At 35.0% G+C, this 15,730-nt stretch overlaps 1 protein-coding gene across 2 annotated transcripts in view; it reads right to left on the bottom strand.

The window, feature by feature from the left end:
• Window positions 1–5,095, bottom strand: part of ZNF638 (zinc finger protein 638) — a gene marked incomplete at its 3' end in the record, with an annotated part of 58,208 nt that extends 53,113 nt beyond the window's left edge. For both annotated transcript variants that reach the window (XM_084235058.1, XM_084235057.1), the window contains exon 1: window positions 3,776–5,095. In XM_084235058.1, coding sequence (XP_084091184.1) covers window positions 3,776–5,080 — 1,305 coding nt within the window. In that variant the 5' untranslated portion in view covers window positions 5,081–5,095. The remainder of the gene's footprint in view (window positions 1–3,775) is intronic.
• Window positions 5,096–15,730: the final 10,635 nt, after the last annotated feature.

A 15,730-nucleotide genomic window follows, 5' to 3' on the forward strand; every position in this document is an offset into this window, starting at 1 on the left:
AATTTAAGGGAAAGTAACACCATTTCAATGATACAATATCCCTTACATTTACAATGAACAAAATGCTTTCTTATATATTACTTCATTAACAAATCTGCCCTAGTCACATTTTATAACCCATAAACAGCTCCTGGAAGATACATCTGATAACAGCAAAAAAAAAAAAAAAAAAAAAAAAAAGGCAATACAGTTTTCAAGGATACAGGCCCCCAAGGAAAACAGTTAAAAGTAACATGTACATTACTGTTTATTGTCACTCTAGCATTTGAATAGGAAGAAAACTTTACTCAACAGTTCTGTGTTTCAAAACTTTCCTTGAAGAAAATGTCATTTTCATTTAAAAAACATTTCAATTTGTCATAGCTAAAGATGAACTATAAGAATCCATAATTAAAACCACAGTTAAATACTAATTTTGAAATTTGCCTTGTCAAGAACTACCTGCAAGAATGGGCAACAAATTATGACAAACCCTAAATAAACTATTTCATTAAAACAGGGAAGTGACTGTGGATTGCAATAAAGAAATGTTTGTACATCCTGTTCAGTGATACAAATAGAAAGTGAGAAGAGACTAGCAATTAAGAGCCCCCGTTACTGCTAAAACCATGTCTTTGACATTAACTGAACATTGTTTACATGAAACAGACACACTGGCAGGTAGTGGATTGGGCATGAAAATTTATTTTTAATAAGTTGCCATCATTGAAACACCCAGATTTTACCCCTCAATCCGGAATCCCAGTTTTTCCTGAAAAACTATGAAGATATCATTAGAGTGGGACATGTATTTTATGTATCAACTATCAGCTGATGCTTATAGCTGCCCTATTTAAGGCATATTCTCCAGTTCTGTGTACACACTCACACAAATACACACGCCCACTACTATCTTTTAACAGGTCCACTTGACTTGTTTCAAGTTTAGTAAATATACCTATACCATTACAAATTCTACTCTCTAGTAAAAATATCTAATTTAGATGAAATCCTAAAATCAGTAGACTGCCTCTCTGGGAAAAAAAATGATAATCACCTATCAGAAAACAGTGCCAAGTGCAAGGACTATAGACAAGTGAGCCCAGAATCAATGTGTGAAAATACCCACCCCGTAACAGAGCACACACATTACCTCTGACTACCTCAAAAATCTTTTATGTCAGTCAGTACTTTCTCAATTATTTCTGAATTATTTCAGAAAGAAAGGCCTTCTGACTAACTTCAAAACCAGGGATAGCTCCTCCTCCTAATAATATATTAGAAAAGAGATACACTTTCATTCTATTGTTGCCTTTTTGAAAAAGATTAGTTTTAAAGACTCAGAGGCAGGGTACATGTTGTCAAGTATTTCTTAACAAGAAAAAATTAACAATTGGTAATTTATATTTACTGGCTACAGTATGATGTAATATATATGTGCACACTTTCAAAGCAGCAAGATAGTATCACAGAAACCAGAGATTGTACCATCTAAATCCAGGTTAACAAATCCTTATCATTTGGTCATCTTAGGGAAGAATTCATTAGTGAGATCTATTGTGCTGTTCTGTTAAAAGATGTTTCTTTGTTTGAAATGACAATTTCTGAATTCAAATGATCACTAAATGATTTCTTTTTGTCACTGATTTTTATATTTATCATATTAACTCAGACTAACCATCATGATAGTTAAACTAGGGCAGTCTTAAATTAGGTGCCCTAACACACCTTCTCATTCCTATTCACCCTGCATACCCCAATTTATCTTATAAATACTCGGAATATGTCACTTCACATATATCAAGAAACTTAATTAGCTTAGTATTGCCTCTTACCACAAGTCTAAACTTCGTGGGCTTGCTTCTCAAAGTCCTTCATACTTAAAATATGCTCACCACAAACATCACCTCCCACCTCAACATGATGTAATGGTTGCTCAGGGATTTTGCCTCCCTGCAAGTTGTTGCTCCCACCTATATGTCACCCCTCCTCCCTCACGTACATCTAAAGCCTACTCATCATTCATACCCTTCAATACATCTTCAATCTAATCCAGTTAGTCTTTCCTATCCATTCTAGTCCAGACAGATTCAACAGTCACTGTCACTCAATCAGTTTTACCCTGAAATCTTTTATGTCAGAGAGTAAATTTATACTTTTTTAAAAATCACACACTGCTAAATTCAATAGTGTTGGTAAATTGATAATGCTGGTCTAAACTAATAAAGCTTGAAATCAAGATAGAAACATTAAATACCTTTCCCACAAACAATATAAATACAATCAACAAACCATTTGTTGTCTTCTAATTTAAAAAAATAAAAATCATCAGGTGTTATTTCTCTCTTCAACTATTATGTATAAACTGCCTAAGATCAACGCCTACATTGTATATAGCTATCCATTTTTACTCCAAAGTCCAACAGAGTCATGTACAAAATTGGTAATCAGTAAATACGTACTGATTAAATGCATACCATTTCTACTCTATAGCATAAAAATCAAAACTTTCAATTCTTTAAGACATTTTTCTTGGATTCATCACTAACAGTTCCAAATGAAAAAATATGTGGTGTGCTCAGTCACAAGAATACATAGTATAACAATTCAATTCAATACTTGGGCCAGAGCTACTTAAAACAGATTAGATGACTACATGAATTATAAGCTACATGAATTATTCTGAGATATTTCAAGACTTTTTTATATCCTTTGATAGGGTATGACAACTATTATTTTATTAGAACTCAGCAAATCTGACTATAAAAAGCCTTTCCTTTGGTGGAGTGTAATCTTAAGCTAAAACCATCAATTCTAAGGTAACAGAATCTTGCTGGCTAAAATGTGGTAGAGTGGGTAAAAGAAAAGACAATAAAAGGGTGGCAGTGTTAGGAAAAAACAAGAGTTATAAACACCTATAGATTTTTAAGCCTATACAAGCAATTGCCTGGCCTTGAATCAAAGTTTGTTCCCATGTGAGGGACATTTCCTTCCTGAACACTTACAAATCTTGATATCACATTCTTACATAGAAGAAACAGTGGTTTTAAAATCTAAGTAAATATATTTGAAAATTCCTACTCAAATTCACCCATTACTATTTAACAGCACATTCTACATACTTAAAGCAGCTCTGTACAATACTTCTTCTAACTATACTAACAATATGAGTAGCTAAGCCTCCTTTATTTTTCCCTCTAAGTGGCTATCATTTTACATTCTCTGAGTCACACAGCTGGTCCCAAAATGATTCATCTTGACTGAATTTTGGTATGTATTTCTTTAGGAAGTTCCCTCCCATGAAATACTAAAAATCCTACTACAGATAGCATCAGAAAATATTTACATCAACATTAACTGTCTTTAGCCCAAGGTAGGTAGCTATGTGCAAGGCTACAAATACTATTTCTCAAAAGTATGCAAAACAAATGTTTTATTTCAACTTTTATACTAACAGATTCTCTTATTTAGATAAAGGTGATTCATGTGACATAGTCTTGTAAGTACACAGTTTATATTATATAAATTTATTTTTGCATAAATTCTGAGTTAACTAACCAAAAGTTCAAAATAAATGGACAACCACGTGGTGTGCCCAGTCACAGGAATACAGAAAACCTAACACTCAACCCAGTGCTTAGGTCAGGGCTACTTAGATTACAACTAAGTGTTGATGTGCAATAAAAATTAATTTGTCATTTCTTTAATGCCTAGTTAACACCAAGCATACACATTAGAATTTAGAGGAAACTTGGGCGCTGAGTATCATTATACAGTGATCTTTAAAAACACTCACCTTCAAATGACTACATTCTACGTTACACAGAGAACACAAATGTGGAAATATTCTTGGAGATGCTGCATAATAATCATTCATCATAGAAGGTGTTGGAAGTCTTTTCATCTTCTGGGCATCAGCATGTGAAAACTTTGGTAGCCATGATGCTTTCACAATCCCAAAGGGAGACTGAATGGGAATGTCAGCCTCTGACTGGTAATTCTTTTTACTTCCTCCTGATGGTCCATGTACATTAGATGAATTAATCACAGGTTCACGTGGGATTCGCTCTTGTTGGCTTACAGCTGAAATTAATTCCGATGAAAAAGGTTGCTGGTTCATAGAGGGAGGAATCAGAGACTGATTCATTGTCTGGTTAACTGATTGGTTAACGGATTTTACAGGTTCAAGGACTGACTGTCCTCCTGAAATATGTAAGCCTGACATCTTGGTTCCACTCTCAACTGGGAAAAAGGATTGATTATTGGAGGACTCACTGGGGAAGTCCAATGGTCGAAATACATCTTCAACAGGAAACATAGAATTACATATCACATTTGGAGCTGGAACAGATGCAGAAATGCTCTGCTGTGACCGAAATTCATTCTTGACCTCATCAGTTGGAATTTCCGGATCATAAATACGTACTTCAAGCGGATCTTCTGTGTAACCATATTTGCTTGCATGCCCATAATCAATCACATTACTTGAAACTGCCTCACTACCAAGCGTTTCTTTATTTCTGCTCTGAGAAGGTAAATTAGGTAATCGGCGCCCCATTTTTCTCATTCTTATATCCCTTAAAATTAATGGCATGTTTTCAGGTGTCAGCTGTTCATCAGGATAACGACTAAGTTCTTCTAAGTCTTCATTAGATAATCCAAAACTTGCTAAGATACTTGAGGCACTCTCTTTTGTATAGCGGCTCTGCACTTTAGGACTCTGCTCTGTAACCTGTGTTATAGAGCTCTGTTTCACTCCCACTGATGCAGATAAATGAGGCTCATCATCCCACCGGCTACCATGAGGCTTCCCCTTCTTTTGCTGTGCTTCATGAAAATCCAATTTTTCTTTGGTCAATCTTGGATCAGTTCGGTGTTGAGTTACCTGAACATTCATTCTCTGTGGTCCCATGTTCTGGTAAGATTCATGGCCAGCAAATCTGTGTGGAATGCCACGGGCTCTCCCTGCTGGGTAGAATCTTGGAAGACCCATAGATCCAGGCCTCATAAATGGTCCTGGAGGCCTCATCCCAGAAGGGTTAGGTGCTCGTGGCCTCTGAAGTGGAAAGTTCCCTCGAGGATTAAACCTGGGTCTCGACATGGCTATTTTCAAGAAAGCCTGATTTAATAAGGTATAAGGTGGTGCTGAGCTATGTGAGGCAACGGCATTCAGCTGCTGAAGCGCCAACTGAGTCTTAATCTGAGCAAAGTGCAAAGGAGATGGGCCCAACAGAAGTGGGTTTGCAATGCCCAGGTTCAAGGAATTCACAAGTGGTGCGAAATTTTCCAAGAATAACACAAAGCTGAAAGTTAAAACACAAATATTAGATCATTTTAACTCAAACTACTTCATGAAGTGGGTTCTATCAGCCAGTGTAAAACATTTTGAAACAAAGCCATGAAACCATTCTGCATTTCACATTTAGAGTAAGTGCTTATGAGGATTTTAAACTTTCCCCAAAACTTTCTCTTCTTTCCTGAATCCAGAACACAAACCCCAAATCTCAAGGCAGAGTTCGTGTACAGTGTGCTGGGTGCTGTCCTAGGTGCTGAGTGGTAATTACAACTCCGTTTAAGTATTCTTGAAAAACACTGGAGATTTATTTCACACTTTAAAACTGGAAAAAAAGATGAAGATATTAAAATACTTAGAAATGTGCACACACTTATTATGTGTATTATCAGATGTACAAATAATGAAAATTAAAATTGTAAGCCTAAAATTTTAAAAGACCCATCCATTTCTCCCAGACAGTATTCCTTGAAATCACATCTAAGAAATTACAGATGACAATTATGATTAGGTTTCTGTTATTAAACAGCTATTAAAAGATGAAAACCTGTCAACACTAACGGACTACTGACAAAGCAATGTGCAATAGCATGGAACTTATACATTATATGTAACAAAAGCAGTCACCCATCTCTTAGAGTCCCTCCACAGGGAGAGGACAGACAAGTATGCATGGATAATGATGATTAACTTTACAGAGCATGGTCCATGTGGTAGAAAATACTCTAAGCCCCTTACATGAACTGATTAACTAAAATCTTACAACAACCCTCTGAGGTATGTACATTTCTACAGAGAAGGACACAAAGGCCTGCGTCTTAAGATTAAGTCACTTAAACAGCGAGTAAGCAGCAGGGCTGAAATCTGCACTGAAGGCATTTTAACTCTATAATGCGTGCTCTTAACCACTAACAGATTTGGGAATATCTTGCAGTTTTCAGGCAGTTTATTTGTTCTAACGTGTTGCTGTAAGCGCTATCAGAGTACACTCTGATCAGCAGCCGCAACTTTGCCTAACCGCTACCAGTTTAAAAAAAAAAAAAAAAAAAGATTATACCTAGTCTCTTAGGTCTCTATTTTAACACCCAATAGAAATGAAGCATGAGAAACATGAGATCTTGAGGCATCTGCAACTACTATGGAAATCCACATTGGGTTCTATTTGATGATCCTCACTTTCTAGTTTAAGCTACAATTATTCTTCTATATATATGTTAATGAAATGCTAATTTCGCTGAGAAATGGGCTTTATCTGGTTAACATTCTCCCTTCCAACCATCTTGCATGCTGCCATCACATTTAACCTTTGCAAAAGAACATTTTTACTACATCACTCTTCTGTTCAAAAATCTAAGAGTATCTCATTCTCTTTACTTCTTAGCTTTATACTTAAGGCCCAACCAATCCAGCCAATCTCTACCTTTCTAATTTATCAAACACATATTCCAATTAAGCCACTGCTTTTTTTCTAGTCTTCCCACCTCCCTTTGTCTCTTCTGATCAAAACCACTGTGCCCTACGCCTGTCTTACTTAATTCATCCTTCAAGGTTGGCTTCTATTAAACCTTCCCTGGCCATCAGGGAAGGTTTCTCACATTCTTTTTATTCTCTGTGCCATTTTGGGACTCATACTTTTTACTATCTTATGTTTTTGTGTGCATATGTGTGCTCTCTTTTCAAATCTGACAATCTAATATCTTCATCCAATCCTTAAAAGCAACCATCCTTACATAAGCACTTTGTTATCTACTTATTCAAACTCTTTATGCACCATTTTCCTCAACTGGTGAGAACTTACAACTGCAGGAGCACACATGTTTCTTCCCATAATAAAATCAAAAAGGAACAGATTTCAGTCAGTCATCTATTTACCACATAGAGGTGTGAACAAATTATCAGTTGGAGATATCTCCATTTTAAGTCCCAGAACTTATCTATGTATTTGCTAATGTACCTCACCTGCCTTACATTGGTACAAATATACATTCATAGAATGCTAGAGCAGCACTCACAAACTGTGCTCTGTAGAAATTAATGGTCTGTAAGATTGTATGTCTTCTATAAAGGAATTTCCTGGTCAGAAGAGGGGTACAAAAGTATACTACATGTTAAAAATGTTCTTTTATCAAAAATCTTTTTTCATTCTGTACTTTCCAAACTTGAATTTTTTCTTCACATGTATTGCCAGGGGAGACAGCTGGAATATTTAGTAATTGATAAACAACAAGCAATGAACAATCAGAACAGTAACCAGTGTCCATTTAGAGCATACAAGCACTGTTCTGTGCCCCTTCTTCCTCTTCCCTCTTAAGTTTTTAGTTGCCATAGAATGAGGAGTAGAGCAGCAGTATTCAGGGAGAGACTACAAGAGTGAGGAAATGGGGATCCACCCTTGGGGCAGCAGCTACTTACTAATAGGACAAATTTATTCCCATATTTTAACGACTGCATATCTGTACCAGTGTGTAGTCACTGACTATCAGACTGAAAAGACACCAATCTTTCACAGAACAATCTGGAATAAATATGAAGAGAAGAATTAAAAGGCCTTTTCCAAATTTAAGAATTTTAACTATCAATAAGCACAGGCACCTTTAAAAAAAATCTCATTAGATCTATGTTTAGTTCCAAAATCTAATATAATAAATGAGGGAAGAGTATTAAGTTAACCACTGTGGCTCTCCCAAAGATCTCTCTCCCTTCTCTAAGAAAAGCTGGAAACCCATTCAGACATGTTTTATTAAACATTCTGACTACAGAACCTGCTAATTAGAAGAAAATTTCCCTCCTGACACACATATTCTGGGAAATCCACCATTAACAAGCAAATGTCACTCATTGGGTCTGTTATACCAACCTCCTTTCTGAAAATAAGTTATTTAATCCAACTTTTATCCCAAGACTCCTTCCCAATTTCAGACTTTTAAGTATTTATTTCACTCAGTTTGTATTTAGCAACATTTTCAAATAGTAATCCACTAATAAAATCAGCAAACACCTTCAAATGCTACCCTACACTTTCTAAACCTGGTAGAAAAGTTTCTGACAACAGTTTGAAACATTATTAACAAAGGAATTATGACAAATTGCTGTATATGTTCAGCAGTCTCCAGTTCTATTCACACTTCAATGAAATGTTTGAAATGAAAAGCATAAAACACAATGTTTGGCATTAGTAAAAACTGACAAATACATTTTAGAAAATATAAAAGTCTATCTACACTCTATATACCAAATGACTTATCTTCATTGGTTTTAACAAAAAGTAAGTAACCTTGTATTTTCTTTGTGAATAAAATTAGTCGTCACATTTCACTTGCATGATTTTCATTTTTAAAATAAATATAGGGCCTCCCTGGTGGCGCAGTGAGTTGAGCACAGTGCTGTGAAGCTGTCCACAGCCTCTGCAACACAGGTTCAATTCCCAGCCGGCCAGGGAGAATCAGACATGGTGCAGCAGACCTCTCCTGTCGCGCCCACTGCTCCCCTCAGTAGTGCTTTCGGTCTGTCTGCCTGTTCGGCTCCCCACTCTGTCTCTGGTGAATCCTCTTACCCTCCCACGCCTCTGGCCTGTACCCCAGCTATTGTATAAATTAAAACAAAAAAACTTTTAAAAATAAATATATTTTTAATCATTTAGAAAAATTACTGTTTAATTTTAGTTATTCCCATTCACTCCAAATAAAGTGTTTTAAGGAAAGAAAACTTGCAGCTTGCAATCATATTTCAAGCTTTCTATTTGCAAGGTATTATAAACTTTTCCTTTGGAATTATATAATTCTGAAGTCTATTTCTTCAAATCTAATTTAAAGGCAAGCAAGTTCTACCATCAGCAACCTTTTCTTTCCCTGTTACATAATTTTGCAACTTAAACATCAGTCTTATCACTGTTGCCCCAGGTAAAAGTACTTAATGAAGATACTAACATCAATACGTCAGGAATTTATAGCTTTCTCAATCAATTTGGGAGAATAAAATATTATAATCATTTATCAGGTCCTTCAAGAAACTTTTTTTTTAAAGCATTTTAAATGGACAGGTTTATCAGGAAAATAAGAGAGGCTCCTGCATAGTCACAGGTGGGCAGGAGAGCATCCTTCAAGATATCTTTAATAACAATTTTATCAGTTATTTTAAATCCAGTTATTATTCATCCATCCAACAAATAACTGACACTGCCATTCTAGGTGGGGAAGTAGCAAGCTTACTAAACCAGAACAGATCCCTTCTTTTATAGGGCTAACACTAGTTTTTAAGATGGAGCTGTTATCTCGTAAGAATTAGAGAAGCCAAAATAATTAAAAATCTCCTCAAAGTTTTCCTTTTCACATCTCTGCAATTGAATGGGTTTGCAGAAACTACAAGTAAGAAGGATTTGCAGAGACTGCATGCTGGCTGACTATACCATTACAATTGTATTTTACAGCTGTACAAACCTATTTTACATCTAAGGGTAAAATAATGTAGGATACCCTAGTGGATTAAAAAAACTGTTCAAGTTGTATTTATTTTTTAAATAAGATTACAGACAAAAAATAAATACTTGTTAAAGGTGAAATGCCTAAAAAATAAAATTATACATGTAAATATGAAAACTGTTACTGTCACCGGGGCCTCCCCGGTGGCACAGCAGTTGAGCGCTGGGTTGCGAAGCTGCCTGCAGCCTCTGCAGCGCCGGTTCAATCCCCGGCTGCTCCCCAGCCACGGGAGGAGGGTCCCACATGGCGCGCAGACCTCTCCTGACGCCCGCTGCTCCCCTCAGCAGTGTAATTTGGTCCTTCCGCCTTCTCTGCTCCCCGCTCTGGCTCTGATGAATTCTCTCACCCTCCCGCGCTTCTGACTGTACCCAGTGCTTGTATAAATAAATATAAATAAATCTTAAAAAAAAAAAAAACTGTTACCGTCACCTATGTCTAAAATCAAACTGGCTTCTAATTCCTAAGTAGGAAATGCAATAGAATCCTAGGTACTTCAAATATGCTATGAGAAGTAAGGAAACCAAAAGGATTTCACCAACAAATGCATTCACTAATTTGACAATAATTTCCAGATATTGCTACTATAAAAGAATTTATACAACCAAGGTAAAAAATAACCAGACACTCAGAACAAAGGCTTATTACAGTAGATAAAATCCTTGTTTATTATCACAACCATTAAGGAACATACCATTTTATGGAAAATTGTTTTGTAAAAGCTGGAAAAAAATAATCCTTTACATTTTAAATGTTTTTAAAACAAATACTTCCTAATATGTGCTTCTAAAGAATTACTTTTAGGCATGAAAAAAACACAGCTTAAAATGTTAAAAAAAAAAAAATCAACTGAGGGTCTAAATTTTTTTTTTCAGATGCACAGCACAAACAGTAGGTAATACTGAAAGGCTGCATTTGGAAGCACACAGAAAATATAATAAAGATCCTTCTGAGCTGGAGAGAAGCTTAAAAATTTGGAGACAATGCAAGCTCAAACAGGAAGGCAGACTAATACTCCAGAAAAGTGTTTTGTTTAGTTTGGCTTTGCAGGAAACAGTATATTCAAACTAAGACAATCCATCCTCCAATTTTTAAAAAAAAGTCTACGACTCAAAAAAGATTAACAAGCCCTACTTAGGGGTTTTAGAATCTAGACTTTCAAGGTCTAAATTTGGATGGTTATGACAACTCCCTATAAACTTCTATCCAATTTTTAGCTAATGATTCTTTTACATCACCGTATGCCTGATATTTTTTACTGCTATCACCACTTTTGTACATTGCAACATTGTACACCACTTTTGTACATTGCAAAAAACTTTGTTTTTTGTTTTGGTTTTTGTTAGTCAGTGGAATTAGTAGAAAAACTTAAAAAAACTATCCAAATCCTGCATTCCACTAAGAGATAGAAGGACAGATATATACTATTTTCACAGGTTGATTATTATTACCATTTCTCTCTTTCTCCCCTTCTTTTACATTTTAGTGGAAAGGGGTGAGTGCAGGATCATTTATTCAGTTTATTTCAGAACCAATCCATTATTAATTCATTAGGTTTTGCAAACATGATAAAGTCAATCAACTGCAGTGCAGTTTGCCGATATTATGACAATACTAAAGTATCAGAAAAGGATTTATTTTTGAAAAAGGCAATAAATGCCCAAGTTGAGTTTTGAAGGATAAATATTTTCAAAAGTTCTGAGGGACCCAGGAGAAATGAGATTTTAGATACAGTCTTACGAAGCATGTGTTTACCAAACTGTAGAATATTTTGGATAGCTTGGGTTAAATAAAGTTTATGAATAAAATATTCTAGTAAAAAGAAACAGCTGTGCTGAAATGATTTTTAAAATTATAACTATATAAAAAACTATTAACTGCATATTTTGACAAAATTATAAATTCTGGGCCAAGGGTCTCCCTGCTGGCACAAGGGATTAAGCGTCAGCACTATGAAGCAATCCGCAGCCACTGCAGCAAGAGTTCGATCCCCGGCCAGGGAGGTGACCCCCATGGCACAGCAGACCTCTTCTGACTCGTCCACTGTATTTCAGGAGATCTGCTTGTTCTGCTCCCCAGTCTGTCTCTGGTGAATCCTATCATACCTTCCCCCGCACTTCTGGCCTGTACCCCAGTTCTTGTATGCATAAATAAATAAATCTTTAAAAAAATAAAAAATAAATTCTGGGCCAAGACAAAACATAGCTTCAGTAAAAATACTTCAATCTTCAGTAACCTTGGAACTATTTAATAAAATCATCTATGAGGATATAAAAAAAATACATACAACAGAACCTATCTCTCTTATTTTGACTTTTGATCTTTATCCCAAAATTATCCATTCTCAACTCTCTATTCTCTCTACACCAATCCCTTTAGCCATCAATGTTCAAAAAACATTTAATCTCCATTTCTAATTAATCATAAAATTCTATGTACTCCTATCAATATCTCGACTTTTCTATCAATATACTCTTCCTTTTCCTCTCACCACCATCACCACCCTATTCCAAGTCCTCATCACTCTCTACCACAGCTGGCCTCCATACCAATTCATTCTGTCACTAACTTGTTAATATCTTAAATCACTTCTTTTAGTAACATTCTTCTACCTAAAATTCTTCATTATTTTACTGCTGCCCATAAGATACTATTTAAACTTGTCAACCTGGCAGTATATAACTTGATCCCAATCGACCTTTCATACTTTCATAGCTTACTAAATAGTGATACTTAATTAAAAGATTCTTCTACAGTCAAATTGGTCTATTTGCTATCTCCTGGCCACTTCCAACACACATTCTTTGCTTCCATACTTTATTCACACCCCATTCTCTAGATTACTCCTACCTGAGTCAAACTCTGAACCAAGACCTAAGTCCCATCCCATGATAATCACTTTGACCATTTCCTGTAGCATACATTAAGCTATTAATATAACACACGGCAATAATGCAATAATACATACAATGTTTTAAATTCATTTCTAAGTTAATAATATATCTCTATATATCAAGTGAGGATTTAATTTCCACCAGATTCACCATTTACTATTGAGATTTGGGACAATTTACTTATCTCCTGAGCATCAGTTTCCTCATCTGTAAATGGAAAAAACACCTTCCTCTCTGGATTATTAAGAACAAAGTCAGATCAAATATAAATATGTATAGTGTCTGACAAAGGAGCTGCCCAATAAATCTTAGTCCCATTCTCCTCTCCTCGCTTCTTCATTGAGCAAGGGCTTTTCAGACAAACAAATCCCACTTTTGAGCATCAATAACTTAAATCTCTGTCTCTGCAGAGTAGTTGAATTTAGATGGAAAAAAGGGTAAGAGATAAAAGCAGAAATTATAAAAATTTCTATTCCTATTCACACACAACCTCTTTCCATTTTAACAGATTTACAAGAATTTAAAATTTAAATCTCTACAAAACAAAACCTATCCAAAGTCAGCTGTTAATTTATGTGTTTTAAAGCAATAGCTCCTAGTAATGCAGAAGTCTTGGAGAGAAAAAAAAAAACCTTAAAATGCAAAGAGCAGGAAAAAATATGCTCCCAACTGCACAACAGTATGTTCTAGTCTGAAGTAACATTTTTTTCTTGGCTATTATATATGGAAAACCTAGTTATCCACATACATTCACTGACGCACTTACATAAAAGTGCCATGTTACAGACTTAAGTACTTTACAAGTAAAATGATGAATCTGATATTTTCTTTACAATAACCTAAGGGGGAAAAAATGGGTATGTGTCTGTACCCTATGGGGAATGAGGACAGGTGGAATTTAATGAAACAAAATATTTGTTTCGGAAGTCGTGACGAGTGTATAAAGATCATTACATTTCCCTCTGTATTTTTTTTAGGTTTGAACATTTCCAAAATGAAAATAAAAAGTAGGTGCTAATACTAAGTATGACATTTTTAACAGAAAAAAAAAATGAGGGAAAGAGTATAAAAACAACATATCTTCATTTTTCTCAATCTAGACTTAACAGCATCGCACCAAGATCTAACAAGCCAAAGTCAGCTAACTTCTTAACTGATTAATACTCAGTGTATAAATACCTTTAGATTTAAGCCTAAAATCTCATTTTAATTCATTATTCCCTATACCCTTCCTTCCCACATGACTTTTCATCCATTTCTTTTTCAACATCTTTCTCTGTTCATTATAACCTTTTGGTGGGAAAAAACTAGTGAAATAAAGAAAGTAAAATTAAACAAAACAAGCAAATAGTTCTTGATAAGCAACCTCTGCATTAAGATTTAGATTATGCCATACCAAAGAAAATAAGCCCTGTCATTTGAGAATGATAGTGATCTAAGTGAAAACAATGTGGCAAGAAATAGGAACCAGTATGACAAAGATAAATTTCGCATTAACATCTGGAAAACAACAAATAAAGAGAGCCATTGTAAAGCCATTTTCATTTACTCTCAGAAGCTCTGGCCAAGAGATTCATTCACCTACAGCAATTTATGAATAACCAACTTAGAAATCATTAAACTTGGAAGTCTGAGTTAATAGTTCTTTGAAAACAATTGCAACTAAATATTTATCCTTTGAAGTATTTTTATTCCTGATTATGTCTGTTATAGCAAATAATAGACAAACAAAAAACCTACAAATTAAATGCTTACCAATAAAACCACGACCTAGAATGCACTAATTTTTGATGTAATTTCTTCTCTATTATGTATGTGCACGCACACATAGATGGAAAGGGAAGGATTGCAATTTTCAATCAACATTTTTCTGTATTTAGTATTTTTCAAAAACAGGAAAATAAGGTTACAAGACATTCTGATAGTCTAAAGAAATTTTTCCTATTTTGACAAGTAGCATTTTAAAACTCTATGCACTTTTAAGAACTAAAATATGCCACTCTGAAATGAGAAATTGTCTCTAAAATGTCAATCATAAAAATTCTTTTAGAAACACTAGTAGCATGAAACCAAGTTCTTGAGGAAAATGGCTTGATGGATTAAAAAATGTCATCTGAGATTTCCTAAAGTATTTCTGAGATATCCACCACAATGCTCAATCAAAACCTGGCTGTGATTTTCATGCAGTCTTTCAGAAGGAAGGGAATCCTTAATTTTCTTTACAATTAGTAAAGAAATTTGAAATTTAAAAATTTAAACATCAAAAAGCAATCAATCAGACTACAATGAGTCCGTCAGATTAATAATGAAAAGACATTAAAACTCACACTTTAACTTTTAGCACTTCAAAGTTTACAAAGCACTTTACCATTTATTACCTTATTTGGGTCTCACAATATTGTTAGCAAGGAAATCCCAGTTTACATGCTAAACAAAGCTTTAGAACAAAGTGGCAAAATGACAACTATAATCTACCACTCCTCTCAGGGTTCTTTCCATGTTGTATTCTAGATAATATGAACTGCAAATTAAATCTATAGCTTTGCTTTTGCTAATTTTATAAAACAATATGTTCACTACTTTCCCACAAAGAAAAATCATCTTCATGACATGCCACAAACAGCAAACTACATTATTTTTCTAGGTACATACCCACGTATCTCATTTGGTGCTGCTTGTTATCTCAGAATAAATTCGCTTTCACACCTAAGAAAGCCAGTATTATATTTACTGGTCAGTAAATATAAAAATAACATGCCATTTTGTTTTTTCCTCAGTTCAACTGGCACTCTTCTGCTAATCTGTTTTAGCATCTAGATAGATCCCCTCAGCCAACTTTTTTTCTATCATTCATTTTGCCCCTTTATGTCCCACAAAAGGTATGCAAGTCACCATTACAACATGGCACAGTACGGATAGAATACCATGCAGGATGTTAAAACATCAAAATGTGATACCTCAAAGAAACTGTTAAGAAACAAAGAAAAAATTGGCATAGTATTGTAGACACTATCTGTTATCAAGAAGGGGATCACAAACTTCACTGCTACCTGGAATGTCTGGTAAACATCATCACACTTGGGAGGGGA

This window comes from Talpa europaea, assembly GCF_964194135.1.
Source record: "Talpa europaea genome assembly, chromosome: 6".
Classification (NCBI taxonomy): Eukaryota; Metazoa; Chordata; class Mammalia; order Eulipotyphla; family Talpidae; genus Talpa; species Talpa europaea.